Raw genomic sequence first — 16942 nt, 5'->3', positions numbered from 1 at the left:
AAAGACAGGAGTCACAAAAAGCAGAAATAGCGATAAAATGAATCACTAACCTTTGATGATCTTCATCAGATGACACTCATAGGACTTCATGTTACACAATACATATATGTTTTGTTCGATTAAGTTAATTTTTATATCCAAAAAAACCTCAGTTTACATTGGCGCCATGTTCAGAAATGCCTCCAAAATATCCTGAGAAATTGCAGAGAGCCACGTCAAATAACATAAATACTCATCATAAACTTTGATGAAAGATACATGTTTTACATATAATTAAAGATACACTTGTTCTTAATGCAACCGCTGTGTCAGATTTCAAAAAACTTTACGGAAAAAGCAAACCATGCAATAATCTGAGACGGCGCTCAGAAAAGAAAGAAAAATTATCCGCCATGTTGGAGTCAACAGAAATCAGAAATAACATTATAAATATTCCCTTACCTTTGATGATCTTCATCAGAATGTACTCCCAGGAATCCTAGTTCCACAATAACTGTTTGTTTTGTTTGATAATATCCATCATTTATGTCCAAGTAGCTACTTTTGTTAGCGCGTTTAGTACACAAATCCAAACGCTCGTGCAGGTCCAGCCGAACGTCGGACAAAACTTCAAAAAGTTATATTACAGGTCGAAGAAAATTGTCAAACTAAGTATAGAATCAATCTTTAGGATGTTGTTATCATAAATATTCAATAACGTTCCAACCGGAGAATTCCTTTGTCTGTAGAGAAGCAATGGAACGCAGGTCGCTATCATGTGAAATGCGCTTGACCAGGACCTGGCTCTCTGCCAGACCACTGACTCAAACAGCTCCCATCCGGCTCCACATCACAGTAGAAGCCTCATTCAAGGTTCTACAGACTGTTGACATCTAGTGGAAGCTGTAGGAAGTGCAAACAGATCCATATCCCACTGTGTATTCAATAGGGGCTGGGTTGAAAATCGACCAACCTCAGATTTCCCACTTCCTGTTTGGATTTCTTCTCAGGTTTTTGCCTGCCATATGAGTTATTTTATACTCACATACATCATTCAAACAGTTTTAGAAACTGCAGAGTGTTTTCTATCCAATACTAATAATAATATGCATATATTAGCAACTGGGACTGAGGAGCAGGCCGTTTACTCTGGGCACCTCTGGGCACCTTTCATCCAAGCTACTCAATACTGCCCCTGCAGCCATAAGAAGTTAATGCTTTTCGACCTGTCCCCAAATTAATGTCATTGGTTCAGAGTTTGTTTTGATATTTTAACCTGCGTGTCGTGACCGCGTTTGGTGGAGGGGGACAAAATACATTTATGCACGATAGCGCACGTTGGCACACGCGCGCAGCCGGTTTGGGTTCCGTGTAAGACCGCTCTCAACCAACTCTATAAGGCCATAAGCAAAGAAGAAAATGCTCATCCAGAAGCGGCGCTCCTAGTGGCCGGGGACTTTAATGCAGGCAAACTTAAATCACTTTTACCAAATTTTTACCAGCATGTCACATGTGCAACCAGAAAATTAATTTTAGACTACCTTTACTCCACACACAGAGATGCATACAAAGCTCTCCCCCGCACTCCATTTGGCAAATCTGACCATAATTCTATCTGACCATAATTCTATCCTCCTGATTCCTGATTCCTGCTTACAAGCAAAAACTAAAGCAGGAAGTACCAGTGACTCTGTTTTGCTATTCATCCAATGGCATTGAGGAATACACCAACTCGGTCATCGGCTTCATCAATAAGTGCATCGATGACGTCGTCCCCACAGTGACTATACGTACATATCCCAACCAGAAGCCATGGATCACAGGCAACATCTGCATCGAGCTAAAGGCTAGAGCTGCCGCTTTCAAGTAGAGGGAGACTAATCCGGACGCTTATAAGAAATTCTGCTATGCCCTCAGACGAACCATCAAACAAGCAAAGCGTCAATACAGGATTAAGATTGAATCCTACTATACCTGCTCTGACGCTCTTCGGATGAGGCAGGGCTTGAAAACTATTACGGACTACAAAGGGAAACCCAGACGCGAGCTGCCCAGTGACGCGAGCCTACCAGACGAACTAAATGCCTTTTATGCTCGCTTCGAGGCAAGCAACACTGAAGCATGCAAGAAAGCACCAGCTGTTCTGGATGACTGTGTGATAACGCTCTCAGTAGCCGATGTGTACAAAACCTTTAAACAGGTCAACATTCACAAAGCCGCTGGGCCAGACGGATTAACAGGACGTGTACTCAAAGCATGCGCGGACCAACTGTCAAGTGCCTTCACTGACATTTTCAACTTCTCCCTGACCGAGTCTGTAATTCCTACATGCCTAAATGATTACCGCCCCGTGGCACTCATGTCAGTAGCCTTGAAGTGCTTTGAAAGGCTGGTCATGGCTCACATCAACAGCATCCTCACGGACACCCTAGACTCACTCCAATTCTCATACCGCCCCAACAGATCCACAGATGACCCAATCTCAATCAAGATTGGAGGACGTCCTCCGGAAGTTGTCATAATTCGTTTGTAAGTCAATGGAAAGGGGTGAGGACCATGAGCCTCCTAGGTTTTGGATTGAAGTCAATGTACCCAGAGGTGGACAGAAGCTAGCTGTACTCCGGCTACGCCATGGTGCTACCCTACAGAGGTCTGTTGAGGCTACTGTAGACTTTCTTGGCAAAGTAGTGTGATTTCATCAGTTATTTGGTGACATGATTGTATTTAGTAAAGTTTTATCTAAAAAGGATACATTTTTTAATTTTCTACAATTTACATTTTTATGAAATTCACTGAGGATGATGGTCCTCCCCTTCCTCCTCTGAGGAGCCTCCACTGGTATCAAAAATTGTCCACCACCCAAAAGAAATCCAGCCAACTTGACACAACTGTGGGAAGTATTGGAGTCAACATGGGCCAGCATACCTGTGAAATGCTTTCGACTCCTTGTACAGTCCATGCCCCGATGAATTGAGGCTGTTCTGAGGGCAAAAGGGGGTGCAACTCATAATTAGGGAGGTGTTACTAACGTGTCGTACACTCTATTGAGAGAGTAGAAATTTTTGTGATACTGCTAGTAGATTTCAGACACACAGTATCAAAACAGCTATTGTCCAATCAGGAATTTACTCCCCACCGAGGTTCATGTTCTACTGATTGAACTTCCTGAGGATACTTATTATCAGCGTTATTATTAAAGAGAGGGAGAGAGAGATATAGAGATAGACAGACAGATACAGAGACTGACAGACAGAAATAGACAGACAGATTGACTGTTACGGAAATATTCACAGACAGACAGACAGATGGACAGATACAGTGATAGAGAGACAGACAGACGTAGATAACGAGTGCTGTGATTGTTCGGGTTGGCTGCCCCCTGAGCGATATCCGTCTGGCCCTCTCTGCCACATCCCAATGCATTTACATTTACATTTAAGTCATTTAGCAGACGCTCTTATCCAGAGCGACTTACAAGTACATACATTCATACTTTTTTTTTGTACTGGCCCCCCGTGGGAATCGAACCCACAACCCTGGCGTTGCAAGCGCCATGCTCTACCAACTGAGCCACACGGGACCATGCATGCTGGGTAAAGCTGGATTATTCTTCATGCTAATCTCCTCATGTTTATGCAAATGTTTGTGCAGTCATTTGTTGAGAGCCTCCAATGGGGTGACCTCTGAGAGAGAGAGAGAGAGAGAGAGAGAGAGAGAGAGAGAGAGAGAGAGAGAGAGAGAGAGAGAGAGAGAGAGAGAGAGAGAGAGAGAGAGAGAGAGAGAGAGAGAGAGAGAGAGAGAGAGAGAGAGAGAGAGAGAGAGAGAGAGAGAGAGAGAGAGAGAGAGAGAGCAAACAAAAGCAAAACAAATTACAATATCATTTGGTTCATTTGGTTCTGAATGCTAGTTTTGTTGTGTCTGTGTGTGCACATGTTTGTGAATATACTAAACCCACAGTTCATCCCAAGCACCTTCTTTGATGAAGAGAAAACTAAATCTAAAAGAATGAGATTGATGGCTTCTAACGCCTTAATCACACAGACAGCGCCATTGCGCAAAATGCTACGCAACGCTGCAAGGCAAACGCAGCGTTCCATTGGAAATGAATGTACTTCTGGTGTACCAAAATGCAATGATACTGTCGGTGTGATCGAGGCGTTAGTGTTTACTTGCATCATCATCAAACAAACACACACACATACACACACACAGATTGTTTGCTAACTCCGACACTCTTATCTGGTTTTGGTAAACACCAACTCCATCATGTTTATCACAAAGTCATTTCACTGATGAGGCTCTCAAATGCACAATATTTATCTTCTTAAATGAATCACTTGAAATTGCTGAGAGTGGATTCATCTGGAAATGGAACTAGTATTTTATTCACTCTGCCTTTATCACTCTAATCAGAGACATTTAAAGGGATAGGCCTTCTCATACAAATGCTTTGATTCATTTTTATACAAACAGTTAAAGTCAACCCTAATGCTGAATGCATGCTTCTGTCTCAGTACTATGCAGAATGTACACTGAAAAGCTGTCCTGTTATATATTAAACCTAGTTCCTCTCTCCCCCTGTGTGCTGTAGAATGTCCTCTGACCATGGCGTCTCAGCTGGAGGGCTGTGCAGACCTCATCAAGGTGCTGAAGAGTGGAGGAGCTCACCTGGACTTCAGGACCCGAGACGGCATCACTGCACTGCACAAGTCTGTCCGCACCAAGAACCATACGGCCCTCATAGTGAGTACACACACGTACACGCACGCACGCACGCTCGCTCGCTCGCTCACTCACTCACTCACTCACTCAATTTCTGCTTGTCATAAGTAAGAGTCTGACTCACATGATTTCCTCAGTGTGTATGTGGGTGCTAAGTACTCTCTTCCGAGACCTGACTGAAAAGATGCTTTTATTCAATGGGCTTCTTGTGCCCTCCCTGGCTCACTGGGTTTTCATCTGCTTTGAGGAGGTTAGGTTGTTGTCTTTAATGAGTAGGGGTGTGCTCAGTGAATGGATGTGTATCATTACTGAATGCCTCTGATATGACTCATCACTGTTCTCATCCTGAGAGCTATAGCTGTAGTGCAGAAAAACCCATCATCTTAATGGACTACTGTATGTCCCTCTTTTTGATCTACATGAGTGCAGAAGCCTATGATAGAAAAATGTAGATCCCACAAAGGAAATGGATAGTGTTTTCATACAGGGGTTTTCATAGGTTCTGTTGGGCTTGAAGTGAGTGTGTGCATTGTGTGTGTGTGTTCTCCAACTTTCCCTCTCGTTCTCTTTCTCTCTGTCAGACGTTGCTGGACCTGGGTGCGTCTCCTGACTATAAGGACAGTCGGGGGTTAAGTCCGCTTTATCACAGCTCTATGGTAGGAGGAGACCCCTACTGCTGTGAACTTCTGCTCCACGACCACGCTCAGGTGGGCTGTGTGGACGAGAACGGTTGGCAGGAGATACACCAGGTAAACGCACACATACGCACAGACACACACTAGTGATGCGCGGGTCAGCTGTTTTTTCACCCGCACCCGCGCACAGTTGCTAATAACCCATATGGTTAAAAAATTTACAAGATTGTGTTTTAATACTGTTTGTGCATCAAATAAGGTTCCTCAGTACTGTCTCATTTGTGTGTGGGGCTTGGCGCTGGGGGCTTGGCGCTGGCAATTGATTTATGATGGCTTGGTGATGGAACCTACAGCCTGCATGCCATAGAATGAGTTGGTCTTTGTGTTGTATGAGGTACCAGGGAGGAGATGTCTCTGGTGTGAACGGCTGATGGGAGGAACCTTGACTTAGGGGCTAAACCATGATTTCTATACAATTGGAACAGTCTTCACAGCAAATGCTATCTGGTTTGGGGATACTCCTTTCTCACATACAAATCCTAACCTTTTGACCCATTCCAGACATTTGTTGTTTGTCATGAACATTCAGGAGGATGTACGTTGCTACAAAGAGCTGTACCCCAAATCTGCTCGTTGGGCTCTCAACGATTGACCAGCTCCATTTTTGCAATTCTTAATCAATAATAAAGATTGATTGTTTGAAGAAATAACAAAGTCTCTCTCACTTGGTTAGAATTTCCACCACACCCATCCGCAAATGCCTAACTATATGTGATAAAGTGAAAATCTGAGTCCTGCACCCGACCCTAACCTGCTAGTAGGCCGATAGAAAATGCGATGTACAGTCAGAGATAGTGGAACGATTGCGGGATGTCTTTTTTTTAAGCCTAACTTAGTTATGTTTCTGCTTACAATTTCCAATGTTTTGGTGGACTATTTGTTAGTCAACTTGTCTATAATTGGATACATGCAGCTTCTCTAATGTCATTAGGCTACTGTCCTAGAAGACTAAATAAAACCTTGCTCACCAGAATGTCATAACTAGATGAAGCAATCATTGATTTTTCTCTTTCATTGCCGCTTCTCTTGCGCATCAGATGTTATAGGGACCAGGGAGAAAATGCAGTAGGCTCATTTTTTATTTTATTTTTAAAACAGGAAAGATTTGACCGGTTTTATGAAAATGAAATGCTGTTAAAATGAACAAACATTTTTCTGATAGGTTTTTAGTTTGGCTTGGATGCATATTTTATGTGGTTGAAATACTATCAGCTTTTATGACGCTGACAAAGATAGCACCTTTACAGACAGTCCCTAACCACACATTTCGCTCAAGATGGTGAAAGAAATCCTATTTCTCTTCTCTTGTTCCCAAGTCAAAATGTACATTTGATGTATAATTTTAGTTTATATTATATTGGGCTATGTGAGAGGTTACAGTCCTACAGTCAGTGTCCAGATTTCAGTTAGGCTATTATTCCATTTAACCCATTTGAACTGTAGGCCCTTAACGTGACATATTTTAAGTCCATGTCTTGTGACTCTCAAATTTGTATAGCGCCTCCTAATCATCACACATAACATATCCGCCACTGCTATCATCCTCTTTTACCACTTCACCAAATCTTTCCCAAACATTAGACTACTGTTCTGACCCTGCGACTCCACCATGTAAAGAAAGTTATATATTCAACGGACAATTTTTACTTTTTCAATTTGAGCTATTACAGTCTATTACAAATCAGTCTGAGAGTATTTTTGACAGTATTTCAATCTGCATACAGTAGGGTTTGAAATAATGTTGTATGATCTTCTGTGTAGAAAAGAACATCATCATTGATTATGTTATTTTCCCACCAGTCTGATTTAGTGCCTGGTCTTGTCCACAAACAGTATGTAAGTACGTGTTACTGAGAGTCTTATCTTTCAGTGATGGGGTCATAATATTTTGTCACTTAAATCATTCAAAAGATAGAGACACATTTGTAGGAAGAAACATAAGCCACTGTTAATTACAACCGCATCTAGCAGCTACGAACCACCTCATCTCGCGACATCATTTTCAAACCACATGGGTTTGCGAACTCTAGATTGGGAAACTCTGAGTTAGGCCCTAAAGTTTAGGCTTACGCACTAATGGCAGATAAAAATAATGAAAGAAAACCTTGTTTTCTCTTTATTGAACCCGCCTAAATCCCACCCGCCCTTCATCCACACAATATGTAATGTCCCTAAACCCACCCACCTCACAGATTTAACCGCAGGGATTGCAGGTTATGAGTCAACCTGCTCATCACTAACACACACACACACACACACACACACACACACATGGATACAGACGCAAACACACACACACACGGATACACACACACACACACACACACACACACACACACACACACACACACACACACACACACACACACACACACACACACACACACACACACACACACACATACACACATACAGAGAGAGACTGCTCTTCCCAGACATAGACACTACTCTAGATCCAGACTGACATTTTGAGGAAACCTTCCGTTGATTAGGAAGAAAATGTAGCGGAAGAGCAAAGAGGGACAAGTACAGTATTCATTTCCTAATTGGATGGGGCACAAAAGCACTGCAGACTTCATAAGGTTTTAAATGGAGGGAACAGGAGTAGCACTACAGGGCTTGATAAAACTCTGCAGACCCTGTCATTATATAAACCATAAAGGACTGGAGCACTAGAACTCAGTCAAGAGTACTGTGTCCACAGTGCTCTAATGTTCCCACCACTCTCTCTTCTACTCTCCTCTCCACACCAGCATGTCTGGGGACATCCATGGTAATCCCCCCACCTGCTTGCCCTGTTCTTCCCTGCCACCATCTTCAGAGCACAGCCACCACAGAACTCAATGCAGGGTTAGCCTGGAGGCTAGGAGACCTACTGTATAATCAGGCTTAACCAGCTGTTCCCAAACTATTTTGGCGTGCGACCCCATTTTAATATCCAAGCATTGTCATGACCCCTCCATGTAAAAAAGTAATGTAATCAATGGCCAATATTTACTTTTTTAATTGGGGCTATAACAGTCTATAAATCAAATTTATTTATATAGCCCTTCTTACATTAGCTGATATCTCAAAGTGCTGTACAGAAACCCAGCCTAAAACCCCAAACAGCAAGCAACGCAGGTGTAGAAGCACGGTGGCTAGGAAAAACTCCCTAGAAAGGCCAGAACCTAGGAAGAAACCTAGAGAGGAACCAGGCTATGAGGGGTGGCCAGTCCTCTTCTGGCTGTGCCAGGTGGAGATTATAACAGAACATGGCCAAGATGTTCAAATGTTCATAAATGACCAGCATGGTCAAATAATCATAATCACAGTAGTTGTCGAGGGTGCAGCAAGTCAGCACCTCAGGAGTAAATGTCAGTTGGCTTTTCATAGCCGATCATTGAGAGTATCTCTACCGCTCCTGCTGTCTCTAGAGAGTTGAAAACAGCACGTCTGGGACAGGTAGCACGTCCGGTGAACAGGTCAGGGTTCCATAGCCACAGGCAGAACAGTTGAAACTGGAGCAGCAGCACGGCCGGTGGACTGGGGACAGCAAGGAGTCATCATGCCAGGTAGTCCTGAGGCATGGTCCTAGGGCTCAGGTCCTCCGAGAGAGAGAAAGAAAGAGAGAATTAGAGAGAGCATACTTAAATTCACACAGGACACCGGATAAAACAGGAAAAGGTCTCCAGATATAACAGACTGACCCTAGCCCCCCGACACATAAACTACTGCAGCATAAATACTACTTTCAGTCTGAAAGTACTTTCACAGTAGGCTATCTCAATCTGAAGGAAGAATGGTTTAAAGTGATTGAAATGGATCAGTCACTTGATGGATCATCATTGATGATGTTCTTTTTCCCCCAGTCTGATTTAGAGCCCGGTCTTGTCCACTCTATTCTATGCATTATAGAGTGCAACAGAAAACCAGTGGTGGAAAAAGTAACCAATTGTCAAACTTGATTTAAAGTAAAGATACTTTTGTAGAAAATGGCTCAAGTAAAATTAAAATTCTAAAAATATTTGGTATTAAATATACTTAGGTATCAAAAGTAAAGGTGTAAATCATTTCAAATTCCTTATATTAAGCAAACCAAAAGGCACGATTTTCTTGTTTTTTAAATTTACGGATAGCCAGGGGCACACTCCAACACTCAGACATAATTTACAAACTAAGCATTTGTGCTTAGTGAGTCCTCCAGATCAGAGGCAGTAGGGATGACCAGGGATGTTCTCTTGATAAGTGAGTGAATTGGACCACTTTCCTGTCCTGCTAAGCATTGAAAATGTAACGAGTTCTTTTGGGTGTCATTGAAAATGTATGGAGTTAAAAGTACATTATTTTCTTTAGGAATGTAGTGAAGTAAAAGTAAAAGTTGTCAAAAATATAAATAGTAAAGTAAAGTACAGATACCTAAAAAAACTACTTAGTGTAACGATAGTCTTCGTCCTCCTCTGACGAGGAGTAGGAAATGTCGGACCAAGATGTAGCGTGGTGAGTATTCATATTTATTACGAATACTTTCAAGAACGAACAAAACAATAAACTGAACAAAAATAACCGAAGACGCTACAGTCCCGAAATAGTGAACACAGAACACAGGAACACACAAACAGGAACACACAAACAGGAACAATCACCCACAAACCACAATACAAAAACAGGCTACCTAAATATGGTTCCCAATCAGAGACAATGACTAACACCTGCCTCTGATTGAGAACCATATCAGGCCAAACGACAAACCCAACATAGCAACACAAAACATAGATAACCCACCCAACTCACACCCTGACCATACTAAAACAAAGAAAATACAAAAGAACTATGGTCAGAACGTGACACTTAGTTAGTATTTTTACTTAAGTACTTTACACCACTGCAGAAAATTGCAGAAAATACATAGTGTGCCTGAAAGTATTTTCTTTCAGTGATGGGGTTATAATATTTTGTAGCTTAAACCGTTCAAAAGATAGAGTCACATTTGTAGGAAGAAAACAGAGACTGCTTTTCCGAGTTTCTCTTGTGACCTCAAATTTAAATCTGGTGACCCCACATGGAGTCGCAAGTTTGAGATACGCTGGACTGAACTGACGGCTGCTGGTAAAAGAAAGAGAGAGATGCCAAAGGAGTGTGCGAGAAAGAGTGTGTATTTTGAGAGGGGAACTCTCACCCAGTTTGAATGGGGTGGAGAGAAAGCCAGCACTTAAACTGGACCTACAGGCCAACTTTCCAGAGCCCTCCATTACTATACTCCAATCAGTTACCTTCCCTCTCTACCCCATGGCATTAGTATTCAATGTGTGTGTGTGTGTGTGTGTGTGTGTGTGTGTGTGTGTGTGTGTGTGTGTGTGTGTGTGTGTGTGTGTGTGTGTGTGTGTGTGTGTGTGTGTGTGTGTGTGTGTGTGTGTGTGTGTGTGTGTGTGTGTGTGTGTGTGTGTGTGCGCGTGATAGAGACAAGACAAAGCAGAGAGGGAACAACAATTATAGTGCATGTGGGGGAGAGAAAAACAGAGAAGAAAAAAAACAGAGAAACTAAACTGTCTTTCTCGAATATCACACAGTGTATGATATCTCAATGACCCAAAATACCTCAATAACCCAAACTGGCATCCATGTGTCTCCACATACAGGCATGCCGTCATGGTCATGTTCAGCACTTGGAGCACCTGCTGTTTTACGGAGCCGACATGACTGCTCAGAACGCCTCTGGAAACACCGCCCTTCACGTCTGTGCCCTCTACAACCAGGTAACACACTGTATGGTGCATGTTGGCGGGGAGGGGTGTGTGTGTGGGTAAGTAGTGGTGTAGAGGAGTTTGATAAATGTGTGTGTGTGAGTGTGTGAGTGCGTCCGTGTGTTAAAGCTGCGATCTGAAACGTTGCTATCACTTACTCTGTCAATATGTCCACTCAGGCAAACTGTGGACAGACTGGCAGACTGAATGTAACTGATTACAAAAAAAACTAACTGTAGTCAGTTCGGTTACCAACATTTTTTTTGTGACATTACAGAAACTTTTGAAAAACTAGATGATTACTTGTAGGATTACTAGTAAATTAAAATCAAATCAAATTTTATTTGTCACATGTGCCGAGTACAACCTTGTAAATATATATTACAAGCCCTTAACCAACAATGCAGTTTTAAGAAAATAGAGTGATAGTTATAAATAGAGAAAATATTTACTAAATAAACTAGTAAAACATGTCATTAAAAAAGAACAATAAAATAACAATAATGAGGCTATATACAGGGGGTACTGGTACCGAGTCAATGTGCGGGGATACAGCTTAGTCGAGGTAATTTGTACATGTAGGTAGGGGTAAAGTGACTATGCATAGATAATAAAAAGCGAGTAGCAGCAGTGTAAGGGGGGGGGGGGTGTCAATGCAAATAGTCTGGGTGGCCATTTGATTAATTGTTCAGCAGTCTTATGGCTTGGGGGTAGAAGCTGAAGGAGCTTTTTGGACCTAGACTTGGTGCTCCAGTACCGCTTGCCATGCGGTAGCAGAGAGAAGAAGTCACCCTATGGCTTGGGTGACTGGAGTCTTTGACTATTTAATTAGCCTTCCTCTGACACCGCCTAGTACATAGGCCCTGGATGGCAGAAAGCTTGGTCCCAGTGATATACTGGGCCATACGCACTACCTTCTGTAGCACCTTACAGTCAGATGCCGAGCAGTTGCCATACCAGGTGGTGATGCAACCATCAGGATGCACTCGATGGTGCAGCTGTGAAACTTTTTGAGGATCTGGGGACCCATGCCAAATATTTTCAGTCTCCTGAGGGGGAATAGGTTTTGTCGTGCCCTCTTCACAACTTTCTTGGTGTGTATGGACCATGATAGTTTGTTGGTGATGTGGACACCAAGGAACTTGAACCTCTCAACCTGCTCCACCACAGCCCCGCCGATGTGAATGGGGGCGTGTTCGGCCCTCCTTTTCCTGTAGTCTACGATCAGCTCCTTTGTCTCGCTCACATTGACGGAGAGGGTGTTGTCCTGGCAGCACACTGCCAAGTTTCTGACCTCCTCCCTATAGGCTGTCTCATCGTTGTTGGTGATCAGGCCGATCACCGTTGTGTAGTCAGCAAACTTAATGATGGTGTTGGGGTTGTGCTTGGCCACGCAGTCGTGGGTGAACAGGGAGTACAAGAGGGGACTAAGCACACACACCTGAGGGGCCCAGGTGTTGAGGATCAGCTTGGCAGATGTGTTGTTGTCTACCCTTACCATCTTGGGGCGGCCCGTCAGGAAGTCCAGGATCCAGTTGCAGAGGGAGGTGTTTAGTCCTAGGGTCCTTAGCTTAGTAATGAACTTTGTTGGCACTATGGTGTTGAACGCTGAGCTGTAGTCAATGAACATTATCCTCACATAGGTGTTCCTTTTTTACAGGTGGGAAAGGGCAGTGTGGAGTGCGATTGAGATTGTGTCATCTGTGGATCTGTTGGTGTGGTATGCAAATTGTAGTGGGTCTAGTGTTTCTGGGATGATGTTGTTGATGTGAGCCATAACCAGCCTTTCAAAGCACTTCACGACGTGAGTGCTATGGGGCGGTAGTCATTTAGGTAGGTTGCTTTCGCTTTCTTGGGCACAGGGACTATGATGGTCTGTTTGAAACATGTAGTTATTACAGACTCGGTCAAGGAGAAGTTCAAAATGTCAGTGAAGACACTTCCCAATTGGTTCACGCATGCTCTGTCTGGCCCCTCGGCCTTGGGAATGTTGACCTGTTTTAAGGTCTTGCTCACATTGGCTACAGAGAGCATGATCACACCGGAACAGCTGGTGCTCTCATGCATGCTTCAGTGTTGCTTACCCTGAAGCAAGCATAAAAGGTATTTAGCCCGTCTGGTAGGCTCGCATCACTGGGCAGCTCGCGTCTGGGTTTCCCTTTGTGGTCCGTAATAGTTTGCAAGCCCTGCCATATCTGATGAGCATCAGAGCTGATGTAGTAGGATTCATTCTTAGTCCTGTATTGACGCTTTGCTTGTTTGATTGTTCGTCTGAGGGCATAGCAGAATTTCTTATAAGCGTCCGGATTAGTGTCCTGCTCCATGAAAGCGGCAGTTCTAGCCTTTAGCTCAGTGCGGATGTTGCCTGTGATCCATGGCTTCTTTTTGGGGTATGTACGTACGGTCACTGTGGGGATGACGTCATCGATGCACTTATTGATGAAGCCGGTGACTGAGGTGGTATATTCTTCAATGCCATTGGATGAATCCCAGAACATATTCCAGTCTGTGCTAGCAAAACAGTCCTGTAGCATAGCATCCGCATCATCTGACCACTTCCGCATTGAGCCTGTCACTGGGACTTCCTGCTTTAGTTTTTGCTTGTAAGCAGGAATCAGGAGGATAGAATTATGGTCAGATTTGCCAACTGGAGGGTGAGGGAGAGCTTTGTACGCGTCTCTGTGTGTGGAGTAAAGGTGGTCTAGAGTTTTTCTTCCTCTGGTTGCACATGTGACATGCTGTTAGAAATTAGGTAAAACTGATTTAAGTTTGCCTGCATTAAAGTCTAAGAGCACCGCTTCTGGATCAGCATTTTCTTGTTTGCTTATGGCCTTATACAGCTTATTGAGTGTGGTCTTAGTGCCAGCGTCAGTTTGTGGTGGTAAATAGACGGCTATGAAAGTTATAGATGAAAACTCTCTTGGTGGTCTACAGCTTATCATGAGGTATTCCACCTCAGGCGAGCAATACCTCGAGACTACCATAATATTAAACATCGCACACCAGCTGTTGTTTACAAATAGACACACATCCCACCCCCCGTCTTACCGGACGTAGCTGTTCTGTCCTACCGATGCACGGAAAACCCAGCCAACTGTAAATTATCCGTGTCGTCGTTCAGCCACGACTCAGACATGACGAAACATAAGATATTCCAGTTTTTAATGTCCCGTTGGTAGGATGGTCTCAAACAGAGCTCATTCATTTTATTCTCCAGTGATTGCACAATGACTAATATAATGGATGGCAGAGGCAACTTACCCACTCGCTGACACATTTTCACAAGGCACCCTGACCTCCGCCCCCTGTATTTTCTTATTTTCTTCATGCGAATGACGGGGATTTGAGCCTTGTCCGGGAGAAAAATTATATCCATCGCATCTGACTCATTAAAGAAAAAATCTTCATCCAGTTGGAGGTGAGTAATCGCTGTTCTGATATCCAGAAGTTATTTTCGGTCATAAGAGATGTTAGCATAAACAGTATGTACAAAATAAGTTACAAACAATGCGAAAAAACACACAAAATAGCACAATTGGTTAGGAGCCCGTACAACGGCGGCCATCCTCTCCGGCGCCATTCTTCTTATGCAGAAAGGTTGTTTGCGGAAAAAATATTTTGACACCTTTCTGTTTACTCAATGACATGCAAATCTGCATTGAGAAAATGTGCACGTTTGAGTTTGTTCACACCTGAGCGAGTCTGACCACAAGTAAGCAATGAGCTCAATCAGTTCTTCATGACCACAAAAATATAAACAACAAAGTAGGCTAATAAGTCCTTAGTCTTTGGGTTATGTTTAGGTAAAACTATTTGTCAAATCTATATTTCCAAGTCCTATTCTTGAAAATCATAAGGGTATTTTATGAATTTTAATGACTGGAAATCTGACAGACTTCTGTTTTTATTGTAAAGATATAGCCTAATTGTTTTATTATCTGTATTGAAGTAGAAAGCAATAGGTTAGAAGCCTACATAACCCATAAAGTAAAATGCAACTTCAATTTATCGGCAGCTATGTAAACTCTAACATTGATTTATCCTGCAATAGATGTAATTTGGTAATATACATTTTTGTCTTCTTAAGGGGAAAGTAATCCAAAAGTAACTGAAAGTAATCAGATTACGTTACTGAGTTTGGGGGTCATCCAACAGGTATGTTACTGGTTGTAATTTTGTACTGGTAATTAGTAACTGTAACAGATTACATTTAGAAAGTAACCTACCCAACCCTGGTAGTGAGCAAGTGAGAGAGAAGATTGTTAAGATCAAGTGAGAGAATGAGACATTGAGTGCTGGGATTGGGGACTGAGGCTTAAGTGACTCATTGAAAGCCATGGCTCAGGTGCTGAGAGCCGAGTGCTACAGAGTTGTGGGGTTGTTTCCCACATGGGCCACATCTACTGAATATGGCTTTGTATAAAAATGTGTTGCTAAGATTTCTGTCTGTGAAATGTACATACACACTGACACACACATGCACGCTGACCTGTTTCCAAGGCTCTAGAACACTGAGTGCACATGCACACAAAAGTATGTCTGAGGGGGGTTAGAGGATGAGAATATCAATACTTAATCTAGAGTACTGTTTGTAACACATCCACGTGACTATGTTCTACTACTGCCTGAAGAGGGAGGGAGGGGTGGATGAGCAACAAAGGGAAAAAAGGAGAGAGAAAAAAAGAGGGATAACTTTTGTTTTGGTTTTAGGGGAGGTAGACTATTGACAGGTGCATTTAAGACAAGGGCTTAAAGAACCAGGAATAAAATGCCATAAAGTGGCATATTTTAGGTGATGCAAATGGTAGCCTTAAAGAACACAGATTTTAACTTCTGAGTCATGCTAATGAATATTCATGGTCAAATGAACAATTTTGGGGAAAATGTTTTGCTCCTCCCCGTCATAGACGCTGTCTCTGCGGTGTCCTATTGTCAGACAGGTTTCATCCCTCCAGTGTTTAGAGATCCAGGAGGCCACCGCTGGACAGATCGATCACAGCGACAGAGCTTCTGAGTGGGGCTTAAGGGACTGAACATGGGGGGCGTCTGCATGATGATCCATGAATCAACAGAGAGACACACATTCAGTGACAGAGATCCATATGAGAGAGATGAAGAGGGAAAGGATATGGAGTGAGAAAGACAGTTAGTGGGATAGAGAGTAAAGGAAAGGAGAGAACCAATCAAAAGAGACAGGGAAGAAAACATTTGGATAAAAGAGAAGTATATGACAGACCGCTTCCAGATTGATGTATCAATAAAGAGACAGTCAGTGAGAAGTAGACTGGTTAATGAGCAGAGAAGACTGGTTAATGAGCAGAGTAGACTGGTTAATGAACAGAGAAGACTGGTTAATGAGCAGAGTAGACTGGTTAATGAACAGAGAAGACTGGTTAATGAGCAGAGAAGACTGGTTAATGAGCAGAGTAGACTGGTTAATGAGCAGAGAAGACTGGTTAATTAACAGAATAGACTGGTTAATGAGCAGAGTAGACTGGTTAATGAGCAGAGAAGACTGGTTAATGAACAGAATAGACTGGTTAATGAGCAGAGTAGACTGGTTAATGAACAGAGAAGACTGGTTAATGAGCAGAGAAGACTGGTTAATGAGCAGAGAAGACTGGTTAATGAGCAGAGAAGACTGGTTAATGAACAGAGTAGACTGGTTAATGAACAGAGTAGACTGGTTAATGAACAGAATAGACTGGTTAATGAGCAGAGTAGACTGGTTAATGAACAGAATCGACTGGTTAATGAGTAGAGTAGACTGGTTAATGAGCAGAGAAGACTGGTTAATGAACAGAGTAGACAGGTTAATGAACA

At 42.8% G+C, this 16942-nt stretch overlaps 1 protein-coding gene across 1 annotated transcript in view; it reads left to right on the top strand.

The window, feature by feature from the left end:
- shank3a (SH3 and multiple ankyrin repeat domains 3a) overlaps window positions 1–16942 on the top strand; it is a 684304-nt gene that overhangs the window by 546034 nt on the left and 121328 nt on the right. Inside the window, exons 5-7 of the mRNA XM_038964510.1 lie at window positions 4571–4722; window positions 5283–5450; window positions 11015–11131. Coding sequence (XP_038820438.1) covers window positions 4571–4722; window positions 5283–5450; window positions 11015–11131 — 437 coding nt within the window. The remainder of the gene's footprint in view (window positions 1–4570; window positions 4723–5282; window positions 5451–11014; window positions 11132–16942) is intronic.

The sequence above is a fragment of the Salvelinus namaycush genome, chromosome 2 (genome assembly GCF_016432855.1).
Source record: "Salvelinus namaycush isolate Seneca chromosome 2, SaNama_1.0, whole genome shotgun sequence".
Taxonomy (NCBI): Eukaryota; Metazoa; Chordata; class Actinopteri; order Salmoniformes; family Salmonidae; genus Salvelinus; species Salvelinus namaycush.
This window is presented reverse-complemented; position numbering and strand designations above follow the sequence as displayed.